General features: G+C 41.5%; 2 protein-coding genes across 7 annotated transcripts in view; both read left to right on the top strand.

Annotated features, from left to right (window-relative positions):
• The window catches only part of SNX31 (sorting nexin 31), a 32,365-nt gene extending 12,071 nt beyond the window's left edge, over nucleotides 1–20,294 (top strand). For 2 of the 3 annotated variants that reach the window (XM_064442305.1, XM_064442306.1), the window contains 10 exons: nucleotides 4,990–5,100; nucleotides 8,382–8,472; nucleotides 10,133–10,220; nucleotides 12,111–12,180; nucleotides 12,815–12,907; nucleotides 13,581–13,784; nucleotides 14,271–14,366; nucleotides 16,229–16,306; nucleotides 17,347–17,406; nucleotides 20,072–20,292. In XM_064442305.1, the coding sequence (XP_064298375.1) occupies nucleotides 4,990–5,100; nucleotides 8,382–8,472; nucleotides 10,133–10,220; nucleotides 12,111–12,180; nucleotides 12,815–12,907; nucleotides 13,581–13,784; nucleotides 14,271–14,366; nucleotides 16,229–16,306; nucleotides 17,347–17,406; nucleotides 20,072–20,167 (987 nt within the window). In that variant the 3' untranslated portion in view covers nucleotides 20,168–20,292. Of the gene's footprint in view, nucleotides 1–4,989; nucleotides 5,101–8,381; nucleotides 8,473–10,132; nucleotides 10,221–12,110; nucleotides 12,181–12,814; nucleotides 12,908–13,580; nucleotides 13,785–14,270; nucleotides 14,367–16,228; nucleotides 16,307–17,346; nucleotides 17,407–20,071 lie in introns of all 3 variants that reach the window. The other variant, XM_064442307.1, reaches the window with a different exon arrangement.
• A 230-nt stretch (nucleotides 20,295–20,524) lies between these two features.
• Nucleotides 20,525–26,481, top strand: part of ANKRD46 (ankyrin repeat domain 46) — an 87,188-nt gene continuing 81,231 nt past the window's right edge. The window contains exon 1 of one of the 4 annotated variants that reach the window (XM_064442312.1): nucleotides 20,525–20,546. The gene's annotated coding sequence lies outside the window, so the exon portion shown is untranslated. Of the gene's footprint in view, nucleotides 20,547–20,839; nucleotides 21,157–26,481 lie in introns of those variants that run through there. The other 3 variants (XM_064442313.1, XM_064442314.1, XM_064442309.1) reach the window with 3 other exon arrangements.

Genomic DNA, 26,481 nt, shown 5'->3' on the forward strand with positions numbered 1-26,481 from the left:
ATAGGGCAAGCTTTTGAAGCAGGACAAGCCCATGCAGGTTAACCGGGCTTTCCAGGCCCCTGTTTTTGCCCAGCACCAGCTTTACCTCTTGCATAGGTAGTTATGGTTTGCTCTTTATAGCAGGCAAGCTCTGTCTGTTTCTGCAGCAACCTAATCTCATAGAAGTTGTCAGGGGACAGCAGGGCTCCTGACACATGGGGAAGCAGCTTGGCACAATGGCTGCTTTACTCAAAATGGATATTGCTGAAATGTTTACCACTGCCATCGCGTAGCAGAGTTGAACAATATAACCCGTAACCTCCCTGCCCCTCCACTCTTCCAAACCCTGCAAACTTGGCCAGTGACCGAGCTGGAGAGACAGATTCAGTGTATGCCCCACTACTTCCAGCCCCTAAAAACAAATGGCATAGTTCTTGCAAGAAGTCATTAACAAAATGAGGCCATTGTGGCTGTGTTGTGTCCCCTCCTTTTTCATCAGGGGAAAGATGGTATGAGCAGGTACGTACATCCCTATCAGTCTCATTTTAATACAAGTTTTCCATATCCTTGAATGTAATCTGAGATCATGAGCTGTATCTTTATTGGGCACCCATGGAGTAATGTGGTATATTCAGGATGCAGCTGTGAGGACAGACAGTCATTATGGATTTAGGAATAAAATTGAGATACGTTTCCTTGCAGCAGCAGAGGTTTGGAGTTAATGATCTAGGAGGCTGACCTTTTCTGGTCTGTGTTGCTGGTAAACAGCAGCCTTTAGCATGAGCAAAAGGATTCAGGTGTTGCCAAAAGGACAGATAAAAAGTTTTGAGTTCTTGAGCAAATAGAGCCAACCAGTGCCTGATAACAGGTAAAAAAGCAGTGTTCTTATGTGGTCCTTCATCAAAGGTCTGTGATGTAAGGCAGTTTTCCTTCTGAGGAGCAAGCATGAGGCCAAGGATTGACTACCATATGAGATCTGTGGTCTGTATTCTGTTGAGAGTGTGGGTAAAATGTAACCCAGAAATCTGCAGGTATTACCAGGAATCAAAGCTGGCCTGATCATGGGCTGCATTTTGTTGGACAGAGTCCCTGTCTCTGACAGTGCAGCCTCTGCTTCTCTGCACTCGCCATACAGTTGCCATTTGTGCACGTGATGGAGAATGCGCATTTGAAGCATTCCTCTGTACTCACTCGTAGTAACTAACAAATGTGTTTGGATGCGTATGTACACAAACAGAAGTCAGGCTGAGTATCTATGATTTCAGCACTGCTCTAAAAATGTTATTTATTTCATACCAAATCAGGTTGGGTTTCTTGTTTATGAACTTCTATTTCAAAAGCAGCTGGCCAAAAATCTGAATTTCATGTGGGAATTTCCCATACTTTCAGACTTTTATTGTGTGTTGGCCAGGGGGAAGGTTTCTAGCATAGAAAGTTCTGAAGAATTTTAATTCAAGGATGTCTGTTTTATTGTTTCAATGTTAAGATGCAATTCAGTGCCCTGACCTGTTCTTTTGAAATATGTTGTCATAAGGGCCTCCTCTCTTGCCCTTTCCCCTTTCATGGCCTGTGCTGCTTAGGTGAGCCACAAATCAATTGAGAGCTTGCCGAGGGTTCAGATTGGTGTTGACTTCTGCTAAAACAAAATCACTTAATTTTAAGTTTTCTAATGGAAAACTGGGAAGGGAAAAAAACTATCTAGATATCTTTTTTTTTTTTTTTTTCTTGTGGGGGAACTATATAACAGGTCTTTTGGGGTTGTTTGGGTGTTTTGTTGGTTTTGTGGTTTTGATTTGGTTTTTGGTTGGTTGGTTTGTTGGTTTTGTTTTTTTTTTTTCTTCCAAACTGTTCTTTTCATCAAAACTGAAAAATGAAGAAAATCCCTCACCAGCTTTGTATTATTCTATGTTCTTATATTAATGACTGAGGTGTGCTTCAAGCTACTGGGGCAGGCAAGTGGGGAATAGGCAGCAGTTCTAGATGTTTCAGGAGATTTTACCACAGGTGATAGTGACAGCGGTAAGGGAAGATTCAGATAAGCAGTATTAAGGGATACAAGGAAGTGTCCCATTCTAGTTACATGGCATGTTCCCTGAATTTTGGGAGCAAAAGTGCAGTAAACATGAAAAGTACTACTGAGCATGGACAGGGTTATTTTTTTATGTTGGTACCTGTTTTGAGTAGGTGAGACAATGACTCTACTGCTTTTTCCAAAACTAAAACAGCAGCCTGGGAGAAGATCTTAACTTTTCTGACTCACTGCTTCAAATTTCTTTCAGAAGTATTCTTCTGTCCATTTTGGAAGTGGTTGGGATTGCCATGTGCACTTACTAAATGGATTATTGCTAACACTGATAAATGCTCTTTCCTTTGTATTTGTATTAAACTTATGCTGCATTCTCTTGTGTTGTTTTAGGGACATGTTAGTATTTGTATTTCTTCACTTAACACTGTCTTCTCCTGCCTTACAGACTGCACTGTTTCCTCCTTTTGTTTTTGTGTAAGTAACTTTTTTTTTTTTGTCTCAACAATACTTTGCTGATAAGTGGCTAAACACAAATATTTATAACACCGAACAATGTGTGGAGTTTTTGGCACAGACAGTTCTGCCTTCTAGGGTAAAAGCATGTGATAAAGGGGGGAAAAGTCCCCAAACCCAACAGTTTAAGATAATTCTTGGTTTTGATTTGCTGTCATAGCCATATTAAGAGAACAGTAATCAAAAGTTGGAGATAAAGTAGGGAATTTGTCCCCAAGACCATGAAATGAAGCTGTGCCTGTAGTTCAGTAGAGTCAAGTAAATTAAAGCAGTTTTTAAAAGACGACTGTGGAAACTGCTGGTTTAAGTATTAAATGGTGATAGAATAGAAAGATAGAATATGACCATTCTAGTTGGACTGAGATTTTCTTTTCTCTAACACATCCTTTCTTGTAGATCCTCAGATTAATCTGTCTACCAATATATTGCACAGTGTTCTTGGAGAACTCAAACTCCTTGGAAGTAGCTTGAAAGTTTGATCATGCTTTTCTTCTTTCCCTCGTGATTGATGAGTAGTGAGGTGGCACGTAGGGTAGGGTGCTGGAGCTATGACTCTCTTTGAGTGGCAGAAGGATAGTGAGCTTTGTGTGTCTGACCCTGGGCTGCCACAGTGGATGAGGTGGCGTGTACCCAGGCTGTGAAAGCTTCAGGAGCAGCAGCGAGGATCTGGCAGAAGTAGATGCATAGAGTCCTTCGTGTCCTTTCCCAGTGGGAACTTCAGCATTAGCAGCCCACACCCAGAAGCACTTATTGTGGTGTGCGAGCCTTTGCACTCACCTTCTCCCCCCAGCACTGCCCAGTCCTGGGTAGCAAATTGGCTATAAAGTGACCTGCTTGCTCTTCGTCAAGAGTCAGTAATGAGTTACGTGTCTTTACCTCATTCTGATGTCTGCGTCCTACGTTTGTTCCACATTTCGCATACACTTTTATCATGTGTGAGATGTTTCATACCAAAATATGTGCGCCAAAGGCATTTGTGACGAAGTGTCTGCTCACTCTCTTTTGAGGAAAGTAGTAAAGTACTCAGGTAAGCACAGTACATGCTTCTCAATTAAGGGAGAGAGGGGCTTTTGTGTCTCCACAGAAGCAAAGTAATGCTTATTTTAATTAAGAAGAATTACTAGTTCTGTTGGCTGGATAAGAAGGAAGTTTGGGGATAAAGATTAAATCTGTGTGGATCCCCAGAAGGACTTCAGACAGGGCATTGGCTAATGCTTTGAGAAGAGGTTCTCTTGTTCTTTTATATGTGCAAACAGATGTGTAGGCATGCTGCTAGGTGAAATACTAGGTGGCAGGAAAATCTGTGGGAAGTCTGTTTAAATAAGAGATTGGTTTTGTTTTGGTTTTCCTCAAGACCTTTTTTTCCCCACATGTCATTCTACAAACTTGTTGATGTGTTCTTAGTTTTTAGATCATGTGGAAGAAAATGAATTTCGTTTGTGTTGGCCCTAACCTTGAAATAACTCTTAATTAAGCCAGATTTACTGGAAAATGTGGTCTTTCTGAGCCAAAAAAGTTACCAGTCTGAGCTGAGTTAATTAACTGGAGTCATAGGTTTTAGCATGTTTTCCAGGGTACCCAAAGCGAGGTAAAGGAGCACACAGCATAAATGTCATCCCTGCCACCCTGTTCTTGCTGATATCACAGGGGTCAGGAGATGCTCCTGTATACAGGCACCATGAAGACTCTACAGCAAGATAACAAGAGTACTTGAAACCTAAGGGCTCCCAGGGAGTTTCTCGTATCTTCCACTAGGCTACCAAAGGTGGATGCAAAAAATTAAAATTTAATATTGCATGCAGTATGCACAATTACAGCGTTTTTCCTCTGCTATGGATCTCCGCTATGGATTATGGATCTTAATTAATAAAAATGCTAGAAAGACCATTGCTGTCCTCTGATACAAGGCAGTCAACAGGAAGAAGAGCTGTGGCGATGTGTTTCTGTGCCTCATCCAAATGCACCCCCAAGGGAGTTCTCAAACTAGCATCCATTCTCTTGAAACAAGTAAGTCTGACTTTTCGTCCATAGCAAGGCATGGGGCTTTCTGAGTTGGAGCTCAGGAAAGTCTTCTAGGGAAATGTAAAGTCTTGATATAAAACCAGTGAAGAATACACCGTTTCTGAATATTCAGATGCAGCTCTTTATCTGCCTCCTCTTTCTGGAGTTTCTACTTCCTAGGACAGTGACTGCTTTGTTCCTACAGATACTGAGACACTAAGTAACCTGTGCTCAGCTTAACATCAAAGTGACCCTCCTCTAATTCTGCGGTATCTTCCCACTTACTGTTCTACCTCTGATTTTTTTTGTTGTCTGTGAGCTTTAACAATAATTATTGTTAACTAAACAGTAAGTTACTAAAATCTTAATTGTTTATTTTATTGGAGGAAATAGGGAAATGGAGCAGCATCTTCAGAAAGGCTCCAGCAATATAGAGAGCAATAAAACAGTGTTCTGTTTCTACCTAACAGGATACATTTAAGATCCAAACCCAGAGAGCCTTTCTGGATGTTTACCTCGCTGATGGCAGCAATGTTAGACTTGATATCCAGACATCGGACACTGCAGAAAGAATATTAGAGGTAACGGGATTATAGCATTGTGTTGAAATTTTCCATTTGTAAGAAGTGGGCGAAAATGAAGATAATTTCAGTCAGGAAAGGATAAAACTCCCTATTTGAAGGCATACAGGAATATCTTCTGTGTTTTTGAAGGGACTTATAGTACAAGGGTTGAGGGGGAGTGTTGCTGATCTTGCAGATGAGGGGTTTTGGTTCTTACATTTGCCCATGGTTTATCTCTTCTTAATGTTACATGCCTTCTGCTTCTATGGCATTTGGCTGTCAAGGTCAGGTGTCCTTCAATATGACAGAATCAGAAAATATATACTGTTCCTTATGGGGACACGTTCTTAATTAGCTCTCCCTTTGGTTTAGCATAGTGTGGGTGAAAGTGCTTGAACGTTGTAGTCAGAAATGATGGCTTATGCCTTAGCTGGTGCACTGCTGTTAAAACTTACCGTGCAACTGAGATGTCTTGGTTTCCTGCATGGTTCTCCTTTACTTGTTTTATGTCCCCTGATGTTTGCTGTGAAACTGTGGAACTTCCTTTGCAGTATTGGCACAGTTCTGGCACTGTGGCTCTGGGATGGCCATAACAGCTGGTGTAATACATGCAGTAAACAATCACTAGTTAAATTTTGAAACCAGTAGCAACCAAATGTTGTTTACACAACTGGCTGGTTTGCGTTTGAAACTTTTTCAGCTGGGGTTCCCTTCTTAAGCCGGGAGAGGAGGAGCAGCAGTGGCTCTGCATGTTTTGTGTATTGGCATGTGTGTATGCATGAGCAAGGCTGAAGCCTCTTCCTCAGTTGTTCCCATTTCCTAATCTTGACAGCAAAAACAAAGCATACACCTGCCAGATGGGTACTCTTCTTTGTCATGGGAATCTGAAATTTCCTCTCACCATACAGAACTGTGTACTGTATTTCTGTTGCACCTTTGCAATCTGAGTTTGTGGAGGTAGTTCTTAGCTGGCTGTGGGTACAAGTGAGCTGAACATGTGTTCACCCTCCTCCATCAAGCTGACCCGTGCTAGTCTGGCTGCAGAGCACACAATATCTGTGCACAGTTACCATGAGGTGGATAACACAGGGTAGCCCCTTGATGGCTTTGTTCTGCTATGGGGTTTGCACAACCTGAGGCAATGCTGAGACCAGTTCTTCCAGAGGAAGGTAAGTGTCAGAGTTGGCCTTAGGCCCTGCAATAGGAGACTTGTGGGGTGGGAGATGCTGATGGTAAAAAGTGTTGGGGGTGGCAGGGAGATAGGAATTTTGATTTGGGGAGAGGGAAGTAGGTGCTAATAGGGTGGAAGAAGTAAGGAGATGTTTTAGATAGGAGACTTGCATAAGTACCTTTTGTAAAGAAAGGATTTGCTAATATACTTTAAAAAATACTGATAATTTGGGCTTGACAAACTTGTTAGTTTTGCAGTGGGGTCAAGGTAATTTCCAAGCCAGACAGTGCTGTTGTATGTTGCTTTGTATATTGCATTTATAGATGTTTAATGTTTATGTGGCCCTTTAAAGAAACAATGACATTTGAAATGCTGCAGACACCATTTCTTCTCTTCTGACTTTAAAGATTGGATAGGACTTTTAGGAATTACTTAGCTTTCATCATCGTAAATGTGCTACCACAGTCACTGTTCTTTTGCAGTGGATGTAGATTTTGCAGCCGTCACTCCCTAACATCCTGGTGTTCAGGCAGCATATACCAGCTTGTGCTTTGATCCAGGAAATAAAATAAGTCAAAATCCTACTGAATCAGAGATGGGAAATGCCATCTGCCACGCTTAGTGTTATGCTTCTAAGGTGTAACATGTTGAAGTTCTGGCTAATTTCTTAAAGTAATTTGTGGGGATTTTTTAGCACAGAGGCAGACAGAATGAAAGATGGTGCTGCTAATATTCACTTGTTTGTCTTTTGTGTTTGGACTTCTGAAACTTTCTTCCATTATACCTGGTGTCTGAACTGAGTGTGAGGCAAGTGATTTTAATGCTCTGCTGCCCTCTCCGGTAACAGCCCTGATATTAACAAGTATAAGGAAAACCTCATTAATGTGTTCTTTAATTTTAACTTGGAACAATTCTTCCCAACCTATTTTTAGCTTGATGTCTACTTATTTTAGCATGCACAACAATGTGTCTGCTTTTAAACCAGCTGATACAGCTGGAAAAAACCCTTCTGAACTGTGGAGATGAGTAAACTTACAATGCTGTCACTGTGATACAGAGCTGGAAGAGTTTTGGGATTGGCACCCTTTGGAAGAAGACTGAAAACCGGTACTTCCACCTTGTGCTTAGCAAAGAAAGTCCAGCTTCTCTGACCAAAGCATGACTCCTCTATCACGTTGCACAATCTGCCAGATGAGCTATGACAGGAGCATTCTCAGGGGTGGAGAGTTTTCTTATGGTTGCCACACCACTTTCCTGAGTGAACTCAGGAGATTACAGTCATCTCAGAATTTAGGAATGCTCTGATGGAACTGTGCTCCTAGGTTATGTCTGCTTTAGCTCATGCTTTGATTTTTCAGAACCTAAAATAGAACAAGGCAATTGCCCCAATATGATTCAGCAGTTTCTGTGGTCACCTCTGCCTGATTTTTCCATCCCCACTATACTGTTGTGCAGCCGGTCGTGCAAATAATTTCTGCATTTTCTGTTAGCACTAATTCTGCCCTCTTTCAGAAAAGATGTAGAGGGGCCACAGCAAGCTAAAACAATCCAAATGTTTATCCAAATGGATAGGATTTTTCCTCCTTATGCACTGTCAATAATGAAAGCTGAACAAAGCTCAAGTCTGTTCTTGTCAGAAGCCTTCACACAGAACTGTAGAACCCTACAAGTAAGACTGGTGCTTTCGGTAAAGGGGCAGGACTTGTAGATAGTTCCTAGAAAAAGAAGAGGGTTCTATCAGCTTGGAAAATACACCAATTGTGTAAAAAATACATATTTTGTGATGCTTATGACCAATGTTGTTAGCTCAGAGCACATAGTGCTTACTGTACAACAGGATTTGAGGATTTAGTAGTAAAGATCTGGAGTAACATGTCAGATGCCTTGCATTAAAGCATACTTAAATGCATGGCAGAGTAGAAAACACTTTTCTATTTTATTATATTTTTATGTTCCTTTAAAACATGAAATTCCTCACAAACTCAATATGGGAATGGTTATATTTGCTTTTAAATGAGCAGTTAAATGGGACATAAGGGAAAATTAAGTTACATTAATAGGTATTGAACATTTATTCCTTATTCATGCTAATGGATAGCTAAGCTTCTGACCTTCTTTGTTTTTAAAGGTTACATCGTGCGAGATGGGGCTATCAAGAGAATTAATAAAATATTTTAGCTTATTTTTTTTCCAAGATCATGATGATGGAGCTCTCTCTGGTAAGTTTTACAAGGTGCTTAACTTAGCCCCTCGTTGGATTTTTTTGTTGTTGTTGTTGGCTGCAGTAACTGAGCCTGGAGTCTACAGAGCTTGTGTGAGCCTTCTCAGGATGAAAGACCCATCCTATCTGATTAAAGCCCCTCAAGCCCTCTCACCGCACAGCTTGGAAAGAGTGGTAGTGGGGAACAAAGTATGGCAATAGATAGTGTGGAGCAGGGGTGAGACTTTGACATATACTATCATGTCCCTTTCAGTTTACAAGACATGCAGCAAATTTACTGCATGGGAACTTCTGGGTAGGCATTTAATTAGATGGCCATACCTACATAAAACAGTCCTTAATTTACAGATCACATGCTGAATTTAACAATGGGACAGGAAACTCTTTTGTTATATTTATCAACAATGTCTGTGGCTTACTTTCCTTTATATCATGACACGTTTCCTTTCTTAACTGATAGAAACTTAAGTTTAGCCATGATGGTACTGAGCAAGCTGTAAATCAGGGTTGTGAGTCTCTTTATGGTCATAAAATGTGAAGGGGCTTTTATGTCCTCATTGGTCTGCTGATGTCCTGTTTCCTAAGTGGGCAGGTGTGTGGATGAGGCTGGATCCAGGCCTGGGGCTGGGATATGCTCAGGCCACATCAGGGAGGAGAACACAATCTTTGCTGTTGAGTGGAGTAAAGCTCAGTATTGCAGCCTCTCTCTGTGGCCTTGACAAGTCATCTAGCTTTTTTCAGTCTTCTCATTGGCATAAAGATGCTAATGTTTTTCTGAACCCTTCAAGATGAAGGTCCAGTAGTAAACTCAGGCTTACTCAGTGGGGTAGGAACTTTACTGTCTGTGTCTATTTTATTTATCGTTTCCCTGCTCCCTTCTCTCTGGCTGTGAAAGGTATCTCTAAGAAAACAGAATCCCTGGCTGTTACTATGTCTCAGATGTATCTAGATATAACACATTTCATATACTTTTTTAACTGCAGTTGGATTTTCTTTTGCCTTGTATTGTGGTATCATTAGATACACAGAAGAATAGAAAAGTTTTTCAACTGATTACATTTCTGTGCATCTTTGTTATTCCTCACAAATACATCAAGTCCAACCCATAGTCCACTGCCAAAAAAATGTTTAGATGCTCACATGCTTAAAATCACGTTTAAGTGTTCTGCTGTATTGTGGTGTTGGCTTAGAAATAAATGTTTACAGGTTGTGGCCTTAGACATTATTTTTAAAAAGTGTGCAGTAAAGTAGTGACGTCTGAAGAGTGACTTGCTTTTCCTGCTGTGTGTTAGTTAGTGTTCTTGTCTGGTGTTCTGTTCAAGGAAAACACCAGTCCTGGAAGCTTGCCTCTACATGTCCTTTAAATCCAGAAACATCTATACTGCTTAACTGTGTTTTGAGAGAAGGATATCCTATAAGACACAGTTTAAGGGAGTAGACTAGTATTATTCTGTAAGTAATAGAGCTATGTACGTTTAGATCTGGAGAAGCGAGGAAGATAACTAACCTGTCACCTTACTTTAACCCAGCATTTATATTTAAGTTCTTTTCCTTCTCTAAAAGCACATTGGTAACCAGCACAAACTGATATATGAAAGTAGCTGGGCTATTTCACTAGATTTTACCAAATGCCTCTGTGGTTTTTCTTCTTTTCCCAGTGGTGAAAAAAGTGGCAGACTTTGAACTTCCTTATGTGAGTCTTCAAAGCATGAAAGAATTGCACTGTAAGCTTGGGATCAGAAAGTGGTGAGCAAGACGCTTAAAGAAACTACCAAGATGCATGACAACTGCTATAAACAGAGAAATCCCTTGAATAACTTAGCTACAAAGTCTTCAAGCCTCAGCAGCTTGACTGTTTTTCTCAGAGGCAAATTTGTTATTGGAATTGACCAGTTTCTGTGGCCCTGTGTGTTTTACATTTTATCACTGTAGTATTACTGAAGTGTCCTCTACAGCAGCTGGCTATTTATTCCTTCTCTCCTTCAGAATCTATAGAGATATGCTTTGTGGCTGCTTGCCTCCTAATTTTTATATTGCATAATACAGTGACCACAAATGGAACATACCTGTAAACAATATAGAAGAGAACTTTGAGTTCTGAGTTGCAAGCTGCAACTCTGTTTGGGCAGAGATGGATTACTTGTAATCTAAAGTGCTCATTCCTGTATACTAATACAGAAAATACCTGAGGCCATAGCCTGAGCATTTCTTTTACTAAGTGGCCTGGCTTAAGCAGCAGAGCACTCTTCCCCTTTTCATTTGCTCGTGCCTCAGGCTCCTCCTCAGTTTTGCTGGTAGAACTGTATGCACAGACGTGGTGAACTGGGCTGGCGAGCTAACCTGGCCTAAAAATAAGTTCCTGCCCGTTTAATTTTTTTATTTGGTTTTGCTGGCCTATTTTTTGCCTGGGTCAGTTCCTCAGTCTTGTTTGCTGTGCAGCAAATAGTTGTGCTGACTTGTGTGTGAGGATAAACCCTGGAGACAGGGAGTCTGCTGCCAAAGTCCCTCTTGTCAAACAGTGCCCTGAGGGTGCAATTAGGCAGTATAGCTGAGCCAGTCTAATGGCTCACTGCTGTGGTTGTGGTCTGGTCTGCTTCTCCCTACAATGAAGAACTAAAAAGGGAGTAGATTTTGGCTGCCTCAGACGAATGCTGGAGCAAGGACTGTTACTGGGAGCAGGAGAGGAAGAACAGACCATGCCTTTTGGTGGCAGCAAGCAAGGTTGCTTGGATTGAAGCTACACAGAAACCTGTTGCTTGATGCTTGTAACTTGGCCAGTTTAAATCTACTGGGCTAGACCTTGACCTCTACAAAGCTTTCTCTGTTTCGCTATATATGCCGTTATAAACTAGAGAACCTTGCAGCCTAATGAAAGCACTGCTGCTGCAGTGACTTTCTGAGAAGATAGTTCTCCATCCAGCAGTGCTTCAAAGCACAGAGGTAGGAAATGGCAGTCCTTGGGTTATCCCTGTGCTGCAGGAGGTGTATCACCTGTGCTACGTGAGTAATACAGCCGTACCAGCTGTGGAGCCAGTGCTGCTCTGTTTGTACAGTCATGTAGACTTACCCAAGCTGCTTTTAAATAAAATGGCTCAAGATAGTTGTTACAGCATGGACAACTGAATATTTAACTTGCTTTGTGGCTGTTGTGATCTGACCCTGCTGCAGTTCTACAGTAGTTGGTATTGCAGATAGCTGAGTCTTGTATGGCAGCACTGCAGCGTGACAGTGGGTGCTCTGAGAGTCTTGCCAACTTTTATGTAGACGAACCCCAAGTCCATTGAGAAAATGAGGGGGAGAGTTTTAGTTCTACATTGTAACTGTTATGTTTGGTAGCACCAAAATCAAAGTGGAGGCATTGTATAACCTGATTTTAGTTTCTGTTCTGCTACAAGGTATAAAGAATGAGTATAGTACACGCCTCAAGGGCACAACTGGGTTTTGGTGGTGGTTGCTTTTGGTGTTGGGTTTGTTGGGTTTATTTTTTTGTGGGTTTTGGTTGTTTTTTTTTTTTTACCTGGTAAGTAATGAGATATTTTTGGGCTGTGTTCCCATCATACTTAGCTGAAAAATCACAATGCCGAATTTAGAAGCATATCTTCATATTTATTATGTTTTTCCCTTGGCATGGAAAAGGTATATGGATCCTTCCCTTGATACACTGCTGATGGATTGTAGAACTTCACTGAATTTGCTATATATGCAGGTAAAACTGAAAGGTCTTTAGAATTTTAAAAGCTAACTTTCCCAAATTAATTTCATCTTCTATACAAATTCTTGAAAAGCTTGTAAGTGGTTCCGGTTTAACACTGCTTTGTTGTGATTTTTTTAAGTGCTGTGTATAGCTGTTGTTGAGCATGTTTTGGTTTGTGGGTGTTTTGTGGTGGCTTTTTTTTGTGTGTGTGTGTTTGGTTTGGTTTGGTTTTTTGTTGTTTTGGTTTTTTTTTTCCCCCCAAACTTGTGTACTGGAGATTCTAACTCATCTGTGTTTTGTGCGTGGGAAAACTATTGCTCAAAAAGGACATAATCAGGTGTCCATGCACTCTATTTTCAAGTGTTGTATGCATCTTTATCTCTCTATGTGTAGGCACTCTGCCATGATATGACAGCATTTGAATTCTGAACTGTAGGTGTGTTGAGTTGTACTAGCTTTGGAAACTATTAATTCAGGAGGAAAGAATGGTGTAGAGTGAACTTGTCCCAAAATCAAAGCCTTGTTCTTAAAAAAAAAAAAAAAAAAAAAAAAAAAAGCTCTTCCTGTGTATATGTTTCTGAGTGTTTGTGTGTGAAAGGAAATACACTTTTGCTGACTTCTCGCTATTTTTAAAAATTCTTTTAAGGCAATCCAGGAAGTTAAGAGGAATTGGGTTAAACCAACAGAAGGGCAGATGCAGGAACTTAAATTTCTACAAAAAAATGCAAACAAAGCAAAGGTAAAATGGTATTTTTAAAGCAATATAAATAGACCAAAGGAGTAGTTTTTGAAGCAATGATACTAGAGGCTGTGACTTTAAAAATAGAGTATGGTTTTGTGGAGTGATTTGAGCTAGAGACCCAGGGTCTCCCATCTCCTGGCCAGACACTGAGCTGCCAAATAGGAAAGGAAGTTCCCATCTCTGCTAGAAATTTAAAATATCCCAACAGAATGACTTGGATCCCAAGGCCTAGCAGGAAGTTTTTGACTGTGAATCCTAGCCTTCTGTATTTGTTAAACTCGGGTGCAAAGGTTTGCCATCCAGTTTGGGATATCAGATGGAAATTCAGACAGCTGGGACTGCTGTTCTCAGTGTTTTGTACAGGTTCTTACTGGTTAATTTTATCTCTTCCCATCGTCATATCCAATTAAGCATCCAAAAGACCCAGCTCATCACATCCAGTGGGTTGAAAAAAAGAATAAACTTTCTAAGTCTAGACCGTGAGTGCTATTCTCTGAATCCTGTGCTGACATATTGTGGTGAATCTGTGTCCTCCCAGGACAAAGAGTATTAGGCATTGGAAAGATTCACCCCTGACACACAGACCCCCCCCCCCCCCCCCCCCACCCCAAATCACTAGATTTCACTTGTCTTTATAGCAAATTGCTTTAGTTCCATCTCTTTGGTGCAGTTCCTGGAGCTGATTCGAGAAATGCAGTTCTATGGATATGTACGGCTTGATCCTTGCATTTGTGACTATCCAGAAGAAGGCTGCTCAGCTGACATCTATGTTGGCAATAATGAGATTAACTGCTGCATAAAACTGCCTAGTAAGCAAACCAAAGAGGTCAGCTTTAAAGTCAACAGGTTAAAAAGTTGGCAGGTTACTTTTCTTGTAAGTACTTCACTGACTTTTTATCTGAATTCACTTTCCCTTCATGAAAACTAAGGCTGTCGGGTCTGGGGGGAAGGCAGTGGTTTGCTTTAAATCCCTCCCATCTGCCCATATTCTCCTCCAAATCTATCCTGAAACATATTCCCTTGGCAGCTTTTACAACAGTAAACCATCTAGCCTTACTCTGCTATATTTTGTCCCTTCCCTGGCATTCCATGTCATGCTTTACCTGCCCCTTTCCTGTTGGAGGTAGAGTTGGCAGAAAGTTTTGTGTGGGAGCAAAAGAACTACTTCAGCCAGCTTTATGCTTGTAAAGACTCCCCTGTCCTACCTCCCACTTGCTCCCTCCCCCAGGAGAAGGGTTCTGGTACAGATCTTCAGCTGCTTTATTTATAATTCTGATTTAAGGCTGAACACCTCAACGCTGTTTTGAGCTGTTTCTTCTCTTCATTGGTTGTTGTGCCTTTTTTTTTTTTTATTTTTCAGGGTGCTACAAAGGATGGTGAAGAAGACACTCTGGAGTTCAGATTTGAGTACAATGATTCAGGCACATGGCAGTGGATAATTTTGCACACAAAACAGGTTAATTCTTGGTCCTTTTAGGAAAGGATCAGTGTAAAATGTAATCTTACAGCCACAGGGAATCTTCAAAAGTGGTTAGTCCATCTCTACCAGAGTGCAGTGGCTATGCTTTCAAGCAGGTTAGCCTAGGGACAGAATTATCTGGGGAAAAGCATTTGAGTTTCTAGTATAAGGAAAGGTTTTGTGGGTTTTGTTTTGTTGTGGGTTTTTTTTTTCCACTGAAGAGAAATGTCTATCACTCAGCAGCAAGCATGGGATGGAGTGTGGTGAGATGCCATTTATTTACTGGACTCAGTAGCAATAGGTATCCAAAGTCATTAATTGGTCAGACCCACCTAAGGTCAAGGACTCCCATTTTCCACAATAAATCCTATTGTTCAAATATAAATATAAGCCATATTAACACAGGAGGGTGTGTATATGTGACATCATAAATATTTTCTTACCTATAAATAATTCTTAAATAAGATTTTTATAGGGTGCCATTCCTCCCACTCTTTTCAGGCAGCTCTTTAAAGAGAAAGGTATCCAGAAATTCAAGTCATCCTTCTGTGGTTATGCTGCCTGGCAAATTATCTAGGCTCTGCTGTATTAAAGACAGCACTGGTCTCAGTTTGGGTACAGAGCTTCTATAAAAAGTATAGAGCCTGTTATTCAAGTAAACTGCTTCTCTTGCCTCTGAGACCCATCCAGCAGCAGACAGGATTTTTCAAGTAAAATCAAAATGTTTAATTTCTCACACATGACTTCTCAATTCTGGGGTGATGATGCAGTTCACACAGCTATTTAGAAAGTGTTAATTCCCTGCCATGCTTAAGTCTTATGAGTACATGAGCCATAAGCAATAAGCTTTCTAGTTTCTTTGCTGTTAGAGAACAAAAAAACCTAGAATTACCTCAGTATTAATTCTCTGAAATCTATTAGGGTTGTGCTTGATGTAGTGACTTGTTGATTAGAAAACCTGTGTCCCACTTTCCCTCAGGAGTGTGAGGAAGAGCTAAAGGCCAGAAATGTGCTACTGTGTGGAAGAAACAAGGGTGTGGTTCAAGAGCCCACTGCAAAAAATGGAAAGACTGGATGATTTGCAACTTAGTCAGGGATGGCTCCCCCCTCCATCACTGATCTTGTAGGATATTTTGTCTTTGATTCACCTCTTGGTGCTTGACACCCTACCTGAGATGCTTCCTTTTGGACAGTAAGCAGTAAGGTCCACCTCCAGGGTGCAGTTCAGACCTTAACTTGGGCTGCATCATCCTGTGGAGTTGTCTATGCTCATCGGAGAGCATAAGGAAGTAGGAACAACTCCACTCCTCTCTGAGGTGCCTCTGCTAGATACCGAATATGTGGGATGAACATGTACTGCTCACTTATATTAGCTGTGCAAGATGTGACTGTGAGCTGGTCTACAAACAGTTATGGCCATCTTGTGTAACCACAAGGGCTTTTTCAGAAGTGCTGAGTGCCTGTGAACTCCACCTTGCTTCGTTTGTCAAAGAGATTTTGATGCTGATAGTGCCATGTTTGATTAACTTTACTTAGCCTTTGGTGTAATTTGTCAGCCTTTAAGGTAGGAGCCCCACACAACTAGGGAGAATAACTTGCCTCACAAAACCAGTCACAAAAATTCTTATTCTCTGCTCTGAGCACTGCCGTGAGGGTTAGTCATGCTGAGGCTGGGCTTTAAGCACTGCAGCCAGTTTGGTGCACTGTAAGGATGTTAAGCACAGAGTAAAATTAACTGAATTATGGAAGTAATAGTTCAGTAGTTAGGGACTGTAATTTTCTGGTGGAGGAGGAATGGAAGAGTCAAGTACATCTTTTAATAGATGAAATCAGAATGTTCTCTGGTTTATCCTCTTTAGGCCTTTTTGCTCAGTAGCTGCTTGAAGAAAATTATATTGGAACAGATGATGAAGGCAGCCAAAGAAGGCCAAGAAATGGTGAGCATGTGTGTATGTTGACATCTGAATTTGTATTTAAAAGAAATAAGCCCGCTACTCTAACATTCTTTCAAATGTGCCGAGAGGAGTCCCACTGAGGAAAAGGATCTTGTGCCTTTCAACGTTTAAGTACAGAATTAATTGAATAAAAAGTACATCTTTGCTTAGTTTTACTGAAGTAATATTCTGGCTGTTAAAGAAGGTTTATCATCACAGTTTTCATAATCTGTTTTGCATTCTCTCTCCTTGACTTTATTTTTTGCTGCATATTATAAAGGATATCTATGGCATAATTTTTGAATGTTCTGCACTACCCTGTTGTATCCATTTCTGGCTTTCACTTTTTCACCACTTCACTTGCTTGCTCCATCTGCTGCAATGTTAGGCCAATTTGAGATCTGACATTCACACTGAGAAGCTTTTTGGTTTTAAATAGAAGTGTTAATAAAATAAAAATCTGATTTGTAGTGGAAATACTTCTGCTGTCTTTTGTGTAGGCCTTTAAGGATGAAAATATGTTTAGATACTTGTTATTTTTAACAATAATTTCCAGCATTAATAATTCCTTTGTTTAACCTTGTGACATCTAAAGACTTTGAGTCTCTGCTAACTGAAAACTTCTGAAGAGAAAAAAGGAAAGGAACGTGTGTGATCTTCCTAGCCCATGCTGATTACAGTGAGCAATGAGGCAGTGAACAGGCATGTTATTTCATAGCTGTAAACTATAAGCAATTCAGAAGAAAAGACCAATTTTAATTTCGGAGAAGATTTGATCTCTTTCATTCAAAGTTTATTTGTAATGGAAGTACAGTAAACCTTTAATTATGAAGATGAGCATTCATTACTTAACTGTTCACCCGTTGATAGTACTCTGGTAGCCTGGACTAAAACAGAATTGTGAAGAAAAGGGTAGATATGCCAGTTAGTATCTTACACTGATTCTGCTAGGTTTAACTGAATGCTGATTTGCTCAGTGTATTTAAGAGTACTCGAGAGAGCATTCAAACTTATTTTAAGTTTAAAATTTTCAATCTTTTTAGGAGATCAAGATGCCTGAATCCATGAAAAATAGTAAGAAATCCAGCATCCAACAAAAGCAGGTTAGTGAGTGAGAGAGTGTCTCCAAAATGTAAATACTTGCTTGTTAGTGGTGTTTAGCCCAACATCTGTTTTTCTGATTAGGGAGTCTCCTAATAAATTTAATGGAAACTTCTTTGGGTAGGAAAAGGAGCTAAACTTGAATTTTGGAAGGAAGAAGAGGGCAAGAAATGTGCCTGAATAAAAAAAAATTATTTTAGTTTCATGGGTTTAATGACAACTTGCTTCATTTTATTTGCTTTTTGCAAGCGTGTTGGAATGAGGCATTTGAAGTTTACAGAAAGCCAGAATATATACAGGGATCACGTGTGTTTATCAACATGCAGCTGCTGATGTAGTTTACAGACTTGTACTTGGATTCCGCACTGGGATTATTTATGCATTCATTTTCCCCTGTAGCTGGGGATTGTACCCATTTGTAAAATCTGTCATGTTACGTATCTATACATATGCGTTCCTGTCATGTAAAAGATATAATTCCAAGTTCACTTTCTGGAATTAGTGTTCATAGATAATAGCTCCTGAATAGCTAAATGGCTAAAAGATGTTTCTTTTCAAAGTAATTTGTTGAATATGAGATAATAAATAAATGGAAAGGGAATAATGTAAAGTGAATTAAAATAAAGACCTTTACTACAGTGTGTGATTGGCCAAAGAGGATCTATTTCTAAAAGAGAAAACCAAAATCTAATCTGAATTCAGAAAAAAAGTAATGTTGCTATATCTTCAGGAACAGCATAAAACCAATCACTAATTGCTCTTCAGTAAGCAAATTGATTAACCTGTGTGGTGGGTTTTCTTGCCCCTTTCTGTGAAGCGCTCTGTATTTGTCACTGCTGGAGGCGAGATTCTAGGTTAGGTGTGGCCTTCAGTGTTCACAAATAACTTGCAAATGATCATAACGGAGAACATGCTTTCTGAATAGAATTGCATCTGTGATGAAGACTGAAGGATGCAGTTCAGTGGCCTTGCTGTGGTACAGCTTTAGCAAGGACTATGTTACAAAGTTGAACATACTTTAAAATACTGCCTTGACTGTGAGTATGATGGACTGTGAATGCTCCCTCTGAATTTTTGTGAGGAGAGCCGCCTTGGACGGGGCAGTGTAAAACCACTGAGCTTATCAGCTGTGTCTTGCTGGTGCCGTGTCTGGCTGCTGATACGAAACTCAGTGAACTAAGAAAATTACAGATGATAATTAGAATGGAGTTTATTAAAGCAAGTCAAGGTACGGTGTTACGTTAAACAGTGATAGTACGGTGGCATGCTATGCCTCATATTATAAGCAAGTTTAAACTGGCTTAGGCCTTCATGCACCAAGGTGTGTTGTTAGACAGACAGTTAATATTAAATCTTAAACCATGCTTAGTGACCTTCTAAATGCTGTGATTGTAATATTAAGGTTCTTAAGGCTTCCCTTTCCTATTCCGCTATTTCTCTTTGAAGACAATTGAAAAATGTATAAGTGTATCTTTGCACATTCTCATTTGAAGAAGTGTTGTTTGAGTTGGGCCTATATAATTTTCCCATTAGTATCGCCAAGAATTTTACAAGTCTTTGCTCAGAGTTGCTAGAAAGTTGCTGTCCAAAGACTCTGAAAACTCACACCAAATATTTTCTGCTAACTCATGAGAATCAAGACTTTGGTTTTCTTTGTGACCCTCTAGCAGTATACTGATACTACTAGATCAGCACAACAGCCTGTAAATTCTTGTTTGAATAGACTGTCCAGCACAGCAGTAACATTTAGTAGGAAAATCAAGAATGATCTTTTGAATTGAGATTATTATATTGAGTAAAATGATTTAACTCGTATGCAATAGGTGGACTTTGCGGATAGCAAGGCTGTGCTGTAGAATATGCCTGCATCTAGGCAATTTTGCTGTAATGTCTTTTAGCAATCTTGGAAAAAGAGGTATGCAATAACTTCTACAGCGATAATTTATGCAAAACCTGGTTACAGTTTCCTAACACCCTAATGTTAGTTATTGCAGCATGCTTGCCCAGCTTTGGGATGGCCACTTTACTTTACATATATATCAAAATACCATGTTGCAAGAGGCAGAAGAAAAATCTGTGCCATGAATTTTCCTGGTACAACAGAAAACTGCAGATATGTGCATTGTAAGGGCACAGTTTGCCTGCTTGTACCTTGGGTGCTTATCATTTGCCTGCTTATACCTGCTGGGTGATGTGGTGTTAGGAAGTTTCAGAGAGTACATGGTACCCGTTAGGAAAAGTAGAATTGAAAAGTATTATTTGTGTAGGTGTTATGGTTAAAGTTAAGAATGTGTGATTAACAGTAGTCAATGTAATTCAGAAAGCCTAGCAGGCCATTAAAGTACCTGTCATTACAGTGCCCACAAGGACATATGTACAAATTACATTGTTGTTAGCACATTTGGAACTGCTTTTCAACCTGCACCACATTTAGTGCATTGCAGTTAGCCTTGGAAGCAGAAAAAACTGTTCTTGTGTCCTGTTCCAGCAGAAAAAAAAAAACAACACAAAAAACCAAACAAAACCAACCAAACAAAAAAACCTCACAACATAAGGAGATCAACCACTGCACCTGAACAGTGACATCAGATTTTCTGGATTATATTTGTATCTATCCAGTTACTGAAATGCACATACTCTTTTAACTGTGTTTTTGTTTCACTGCAGGTAGTTCATTCAGGGTTTGTATCAAGGAAAAGGTTTTTGCTTAGGCCAAATGAAGACAACTCTGTGTTTGAGAAAATAAGAGAAGAGGACCTGTGATTATCTAAAATTAATTGTCTTTCAAAATTCATTGTGTGGGAATAATAAACACATTGTCAAAACCTTGAATTATAAGGGGGAAAAAATCTTCAGTGTAATGCCTTGCTTTTGCTGTGCTTTTTATGGTATTTACAACTCTGACAGCACCCATTCAAATTGGTTCACTAATCTGGAGCCATCTTGTATATGTGTTTTTTTGGCTTTTGTCCCCGGACTGAAAACTGTTGGGGCAAAGGGAGAGTTAATTACAAACGGTGCTATGACATTAGAGGAAGACAAAGTATTTACATATCTGTTCATAACGTTTCTGAGAGTATTGCTGTGTAATTAGTATCAGTGTCAATCAGAAACTGGTCTGGATTATACTAATGACAGTGGGGTAAGCAAGTGCCGGGTGTAGCTGGGTAAAGGTAGATACAGCACTAACCACATCACCAAGTTCTGTGCTGCTGCACGAAGGCTGAGGTGCCTCACACACCCTCCTCTGCGCCAGCCTCGAAGGGTCTTTGATCCTCCTTGCTGTGGAAGGCACCATGAGCTGTAAGAGCAGGGGCAGCAAAATTAAAAAAGCCCCACTCTAATATTTATGGGGAAGTAAAATAACTTTTTAAAAAGTTTATTTTTTATTTTAACGTTTTCCCCTACTCCCAGAGACGAGAGGGTGGTGGACGCCTGGCCCAGCGCGGCCCGGGGACGGCAGCCCTGTGAGAAGCGGCGTTCCCGCCGCCGTCCCGGGCCAGCCCCGCGCCCCCGGCCCCGGCCGCTGCCCGGCCGCCCTCGGTGCGCGGGGAGACCCCAGGCGGCGACTCGGCCGCCCGCCGCCCGCTTCGGTCCTACCGGGGGCCTCCGGCCAGCGGGTCTCGGCCCCGGGGCTGGCAGCGGCCTCCGCCCAGCAGGGGGCGGGCGCGCCCGCCCGCCCCGCCGTGCCTCCGTCGTCCGCCGCGCCTCCGTCCTCCGCCCGACTCCGAGCTGCCGCCGCCGGGTGTCAGGTACCGCGGGGGTAGAGGGGTGGCGTCCGTCCGTCTGTCCGTGGAGAGGGGGGAGCGGCGTGCGTCGGTCGGTCTGTCTGTGAGGAGAGGGGAGGGGAGGGCGCTGCCCGCCGGCCCTGCCGCCGGCCGGTCTGTGTGGCAGGCCCGGGCCCAGGCCCTGCCGCGCACTGCGCGCCCGCCGGGGCGCGGGGTGAGGATGAGCGGCGTCGGGGCAGGCACCGGCAGCGGCACAGCCGGGTCTGAGGCCGTGCGACCCGCGGAGGGGAGCGGGCCGCGCTGCCCCCGGGCCGCCGGCGGGGCCGTGGGGTGGCTGGGCTGGGCGCGGGGCCGGGGCGCGGCGGGGGAAGCCGGGGGCCTGGGGCGGCCCAGCGGTGGGGGGGTCCCGGCGGTGACAGGCACCGCAACGAAGATAAGTGAAACTAAAGGCAGTGCGTACGTTTGCTAGAAGAGCGTTTTTTAACCTGCCCTCAGAACTGTCTTTGATAAAGTAATGGCTGTTTTTAAGGGAAATGGAGCAGTTCTCTTTTTTTTTCCCTAGACAACACTAAAGTTTTAGGTCAGCCGCTGCAAAGGAAATTGTTTTTGTGCTGAAAAGATAGGGATAACAGCAGAGTTGTAAAGGGGATGGGGAAGTAACGAGATACAAACTATGGTCAGTAATACTGAAAATAATATCAAATCTCAGTATAAAAGATAAAATTAGTTCTTTGAAGATCTGTTTTGAGACCAATTGTATTTAATAAAGGCCTTGATATAATAAAGGCCTTGATATAATAATTAAAACTTTACTGTTTTAATTTGGTACTGATGAAGAGTTGGGAGGCATTGGCACTACAGAAGAGGGTTACAGTACTGCACAGAAATAATTGGGAAATACTGAGAACTAGAGAATAAGTACAATAACAGTTTAAAGAGTGAGTGTTTGCAGTTGCAAACTTGTAAGTACGCAATTTACAGAAGAAATTCTTACCAGTTGGAAGCAGCACCAAAAATACCAAAATATGTGTTGGGTAGTTACAAAATATGCGATTGTGGATGAAGTGAATGCCGACCTTTGATGATCCAGAAGAAGACGTTACTGTTTTCCATGAACAAAGCTCTAGAATACTTTGTATAATGTTAATCACTCTCAGGTAAAAAGATGAAGTGGAACAGATGCAGGAAGATGTGCCTCGGACAGGTAGGGCAATTAGGAGTCTCTCGAAAGAAGTATTTGGCTTTTTTACTTTTGCAGAATAAAGGCCTTTTTTGCGTTCTCTTGAACCATCAACTGGGAAGGGAATAAATTGATAGAATGAAGTGGATACATGAATAATTTAACATAGATTTTAAGATTGATAATGTATGAACATTTCTAACCTTCAGAGAGCACTGATGTTCAGGAGCAGCCTTCCAGATGGTCAAGGAGGAGCAAAAGCCCAACACATTTTGGGTGGAATGTGACTGGTTTGTAAAAGTAATGCTTTTGCTTGCTGCAGCAGGGGACTGAGCTTAGTCTTATCTGTAGACTTTAGATGTGTTTCTCTTTTTTGTTTGTAAAACAGATTGTTAAGAAGAACTTCTTAAATGTGCCTTTTAGAAGAAAGATAGTTATAGTAATTTTTGCAGTCTGAATAGTAGGATTGGTGACAGCCAGTAAATGACGCTGGCTAATCGCTCTCTTTTTTTGTTGAAGAGAAGGTATTGAGAAGTAAGAAGTAAGTTGAGATGAGTCAAAGGCTGAAGTGTAGCATGTGCATCTGCTGTCTTCTTACCAGAGGAATGTTAGTTTGTCTCTGCAAGACTGGGACCATAAAATCAGTTCTGATCTGCACTCAGTGGTAGGTTTCCTCTCAGCAGGTGTTGTCGTCTGTCCTTCATTGGAGTTACCTCATCAGCAAGAGCAAGGGATTCTAAGCGGTGCCTTAAGTTGACAGTATTATCCCACCTCATTTTCTTGTGCAGTTAATTTCTGAATGCACGTGGCCTTGAAGTCCTCATCTGCAGCCCAGGACCTGAGATACCTGGTCATCCAAGGAGTGAACTACTAGTGGCTCTTCCAGCGATTTGGGTATGCTGGAATTTTGAGGGCTGTTTCCCTTATCAGTCTGTCAGCTGGTTGCCTCCCGCATGATCTCAGTTGTGGATGCTAGGTCAGTTAATAAGCACATGAAGTATTTCAGAGGGCATTGGTTTATACATATTATGTGAAATACATGATGCATTCAGCTTTCTGTAGAGACCATTCTTAGCATGCTGTTAGGGTAGATGGCAGGCTGATGGGCCTGTCTTGAGTGCATGGGCCTGTCCCACCAGATTTCAATTGTTGGTGTTTACTGAGGTTCTGCCATCACCTAAGTCAAGAGCACAAATACTGAACTGTTCAGCTTTGCTGTGGTTTGCTTTACTATTTAAAGGTGATACTTACTAAATATGTGAAAAAACGTTTCATCTCGTGCAGTACCTCACTGAAGCCATATCTGTACTTAATGAACATAGATTCTGGCTTTAGTTCATATATGAACACCCATTTTCCAAGTGGCATTTCTTTCTTTTACTCTGTCGATAAAATTTCATTTGACTAAGTGGAATAGAGCTGCTTAAACACCAGTTTTGTCACTCAGCAAATTTCACACATCCAAGTAATGCAGCTACATCAGCTGAATTTTATAACATAAGCTTAAAGGAATGAATCTTTTAATGTTCATTGATGGGGTGATGTTCTCCAGCATGCTCAAGACTTCTTATACCATCATATCAGCATAATGGATGGTGTCAGAAAAAGGGCAGCAGCACATTTCAGGGAAAGCTTCTGGTGTATTGGTTTCCCATGGGTGGTGCAGAATGCTTGTCTGTCTTCTGCTCGACAGTTTTTGTGCAGAGAGGCATAAAAGCTGTCCTTGCTGTGTGTTAGTATGTTAAGGACTGGTTCTGCCTGAGTTTGGATACATTTTTAAAGGTTTGCTGCATCTAAGGCTCGTCAGGTTTTACTAAAGTTTATTGAGCAGGATTGTAGGTGCTAGTGACATGATTTATACAGTCTACTTGGATTTTCAGGAAGCACTAAAACCAAAGTACCCTACCAGAGGCTTTTGAGCAGACTGAGTGCTTATAGCATAAAAGATATTTCTTACATGCAGAAATAGTTGAGAAATTAAAAAGAGGGCTGAAATAAATTGCCAAAAAAAAAGGAAGGGGAGCAGAAAGGTGGCACATGAGCTTTAGCGTACACAAAGATAAGATGATATCTTGGGCAGAATAATCTAAACCATATTTACATGGTGCTGAACTCAAACTGGCAGCAACCACTCAAGGAAAAGCTCAAGAAAGTCACCATTGCCAGTTCCCTGAAAACCTTGGCTCAGTGTGCCGTGGCAGCCAGAAAGCCAGGAAGATGGTGACTGTCCTCAGGCAGGCTACTCAGAAGAAGACAGAGGGCATCGTTTTGCTGCTCCAGCTCAGTGCACCCACATCTGGAGTAGTGTGTGTGGTTCTGGTGTCCGCGTCTGAGGAAGGATGGAGTGGGTTAGAGAAGGGCAACCAAAAGGGCCAAGGGGATCAGCTCCTTAAGAGGAAAGACGGGAAAGCCAGGATTGCTCGTATTAGAGAGGAGGTGGCTGGGGCATGATCAAGGCTTATGAAATTAAGGCAGTGGATAAGGTGAGAGTTATTCATCCAATCTTACGGCACTAAAATTGGGGTTGCGTGCTGGTGGGAGGGCAGTTTCAGATGGGTGTAGGAAAGGACTTCAGTACAGGTGACAGGGGGAGCTGTGGAGGTAGAAAGTGTGGGCAGGTTCTGGAAGGGATTAGAAAATCTCATGGACAAGAAGTCTGCTGAGAGGCTGCTAAAAGGACTAGTCGGGGAGGTCCCAGATGTAACAGTAGTGGCTGCTAGGGTGTACTTGGGGAATGGGCTGCAGAAAGCAGCCAAGCTCATACTCCTGAAGAATGATCTCTGATTGCTACTGTTGAAAGCGGAGTGCTGGGCAATCTTATCAAGGACAGCAGTTTTGGTGAAGTTAAAATGAGCCTTTTGAGTGGAAGAATCTGTAGGGTTCAGTTCTGGATTCTGAATTTTTAGCATTTCCATGAACAGCCTATAAAAGGCAGTGAGCAACAAGGTGATAGTATTTGCCAGTGACACGGGTAGTAAAGATAAGGTCAACTATGAAAGCTGCAGAAGGGCCCTGTAAGACTGAGTAACTGGCTAATATAATGTAATGGCACATGAATTCAATGTAGGTAGAGTGATTCAGGTAGCGTAAAAAGAATCCTAACTTTCTATTTGAAATACTGGGTTCTCAGTAACAAGCAGTATTTTGTAGTTACAATGAATGGTTCCATGAATCTGTAACCACAATGCTCAGCAGCAGTCAAAAAGGTAAATCAGATAGTAAATATTATGGGTAAACAAGCAAAGAACAAACCAAAGAATGTATCATGCCACTGTGCTAATCCATGGTTCGCCTCAAACAGCCTGTACGGTATTGCTGTTCATTGTCTGGACCCCAGCTTTCATATTGAATATCAAGTCTTTTACTGGCATTTACTAAGTTATCTAAAGGCGAAAGTTTTCCCTGTACAAGTGATTTCTTTTGTTTCTAGGTTCAGCAGGATCCATTGATGCAATTGGTACACATCAGTTGAGCTGCCTCACCCTCAGGTTCCATAATTACAGTTTCAAATCCATTTCGCATTTTTCCAACCATCTTCCATTACGTGTTTGGTCAATTCCAGCCTCTGTGCAGATCAGGAGCTTAAGGGTGGTCTCCCTGATTCTCCTGAGACTTGCCAGTTGTCCTTGGAACTTTTAGACTGCTAATTTATCCTCTTCAGTCCCTTAAGACACAGTGTTGAGCAGACACTAATACTACAGGTTTGTCTACATGCAGAAATTGTTTGAGCCTAAACATGGTGAAGTAAGTATTAATGAAAAATAGCATATATATAATACATATATATATATTAGAAATACAGCCTTAATTGTTTTACCATTTCATCTTACCATGACACATAATGTGATCCAACATGATCAGTTTTGGGCCTCTCACTACAAGAGGGATATTGAGTTGCTGGAGCGTGTCCAGAGAAGGGCAGCGAAGCTGGTGAAGGGTCTGGAGAGCAGGTCTTATGAGGAGAGGTGGAGGGACCTGGAGTTGTTTAGCCTGGAGAAGAGGAGGCTGAGGGGAGACCTTATTGCTCTCTACAACTACCTGAAAGGAGGTTGTAGCGAGGTGGGTGTTGGTCTCTTCTCCCAAGTTACTAGTGATAGGAAGAGAGGAAATGGCATCAAGCTGCATCAGGAGGGGTTTAGATTGGATATTAGAAAAAATTTCTTTACTGA

This window comes from Phalacrocorax carbo, chromosome 2 (assembly GCF_963921805.1).
Source record: "Phalacrocorax carbo chromosome 2, bPhaCar2.1, whole genome shotgun sequence".
In the NCBI taxonomy this organism is placed as follows: domain Eukaryota; kingdom Metazoa; phylum Chordata; class Aves; order Suliformes; family Phalacrocoracidae; genus Phalacrocorax; species Phalacrocorax carbo.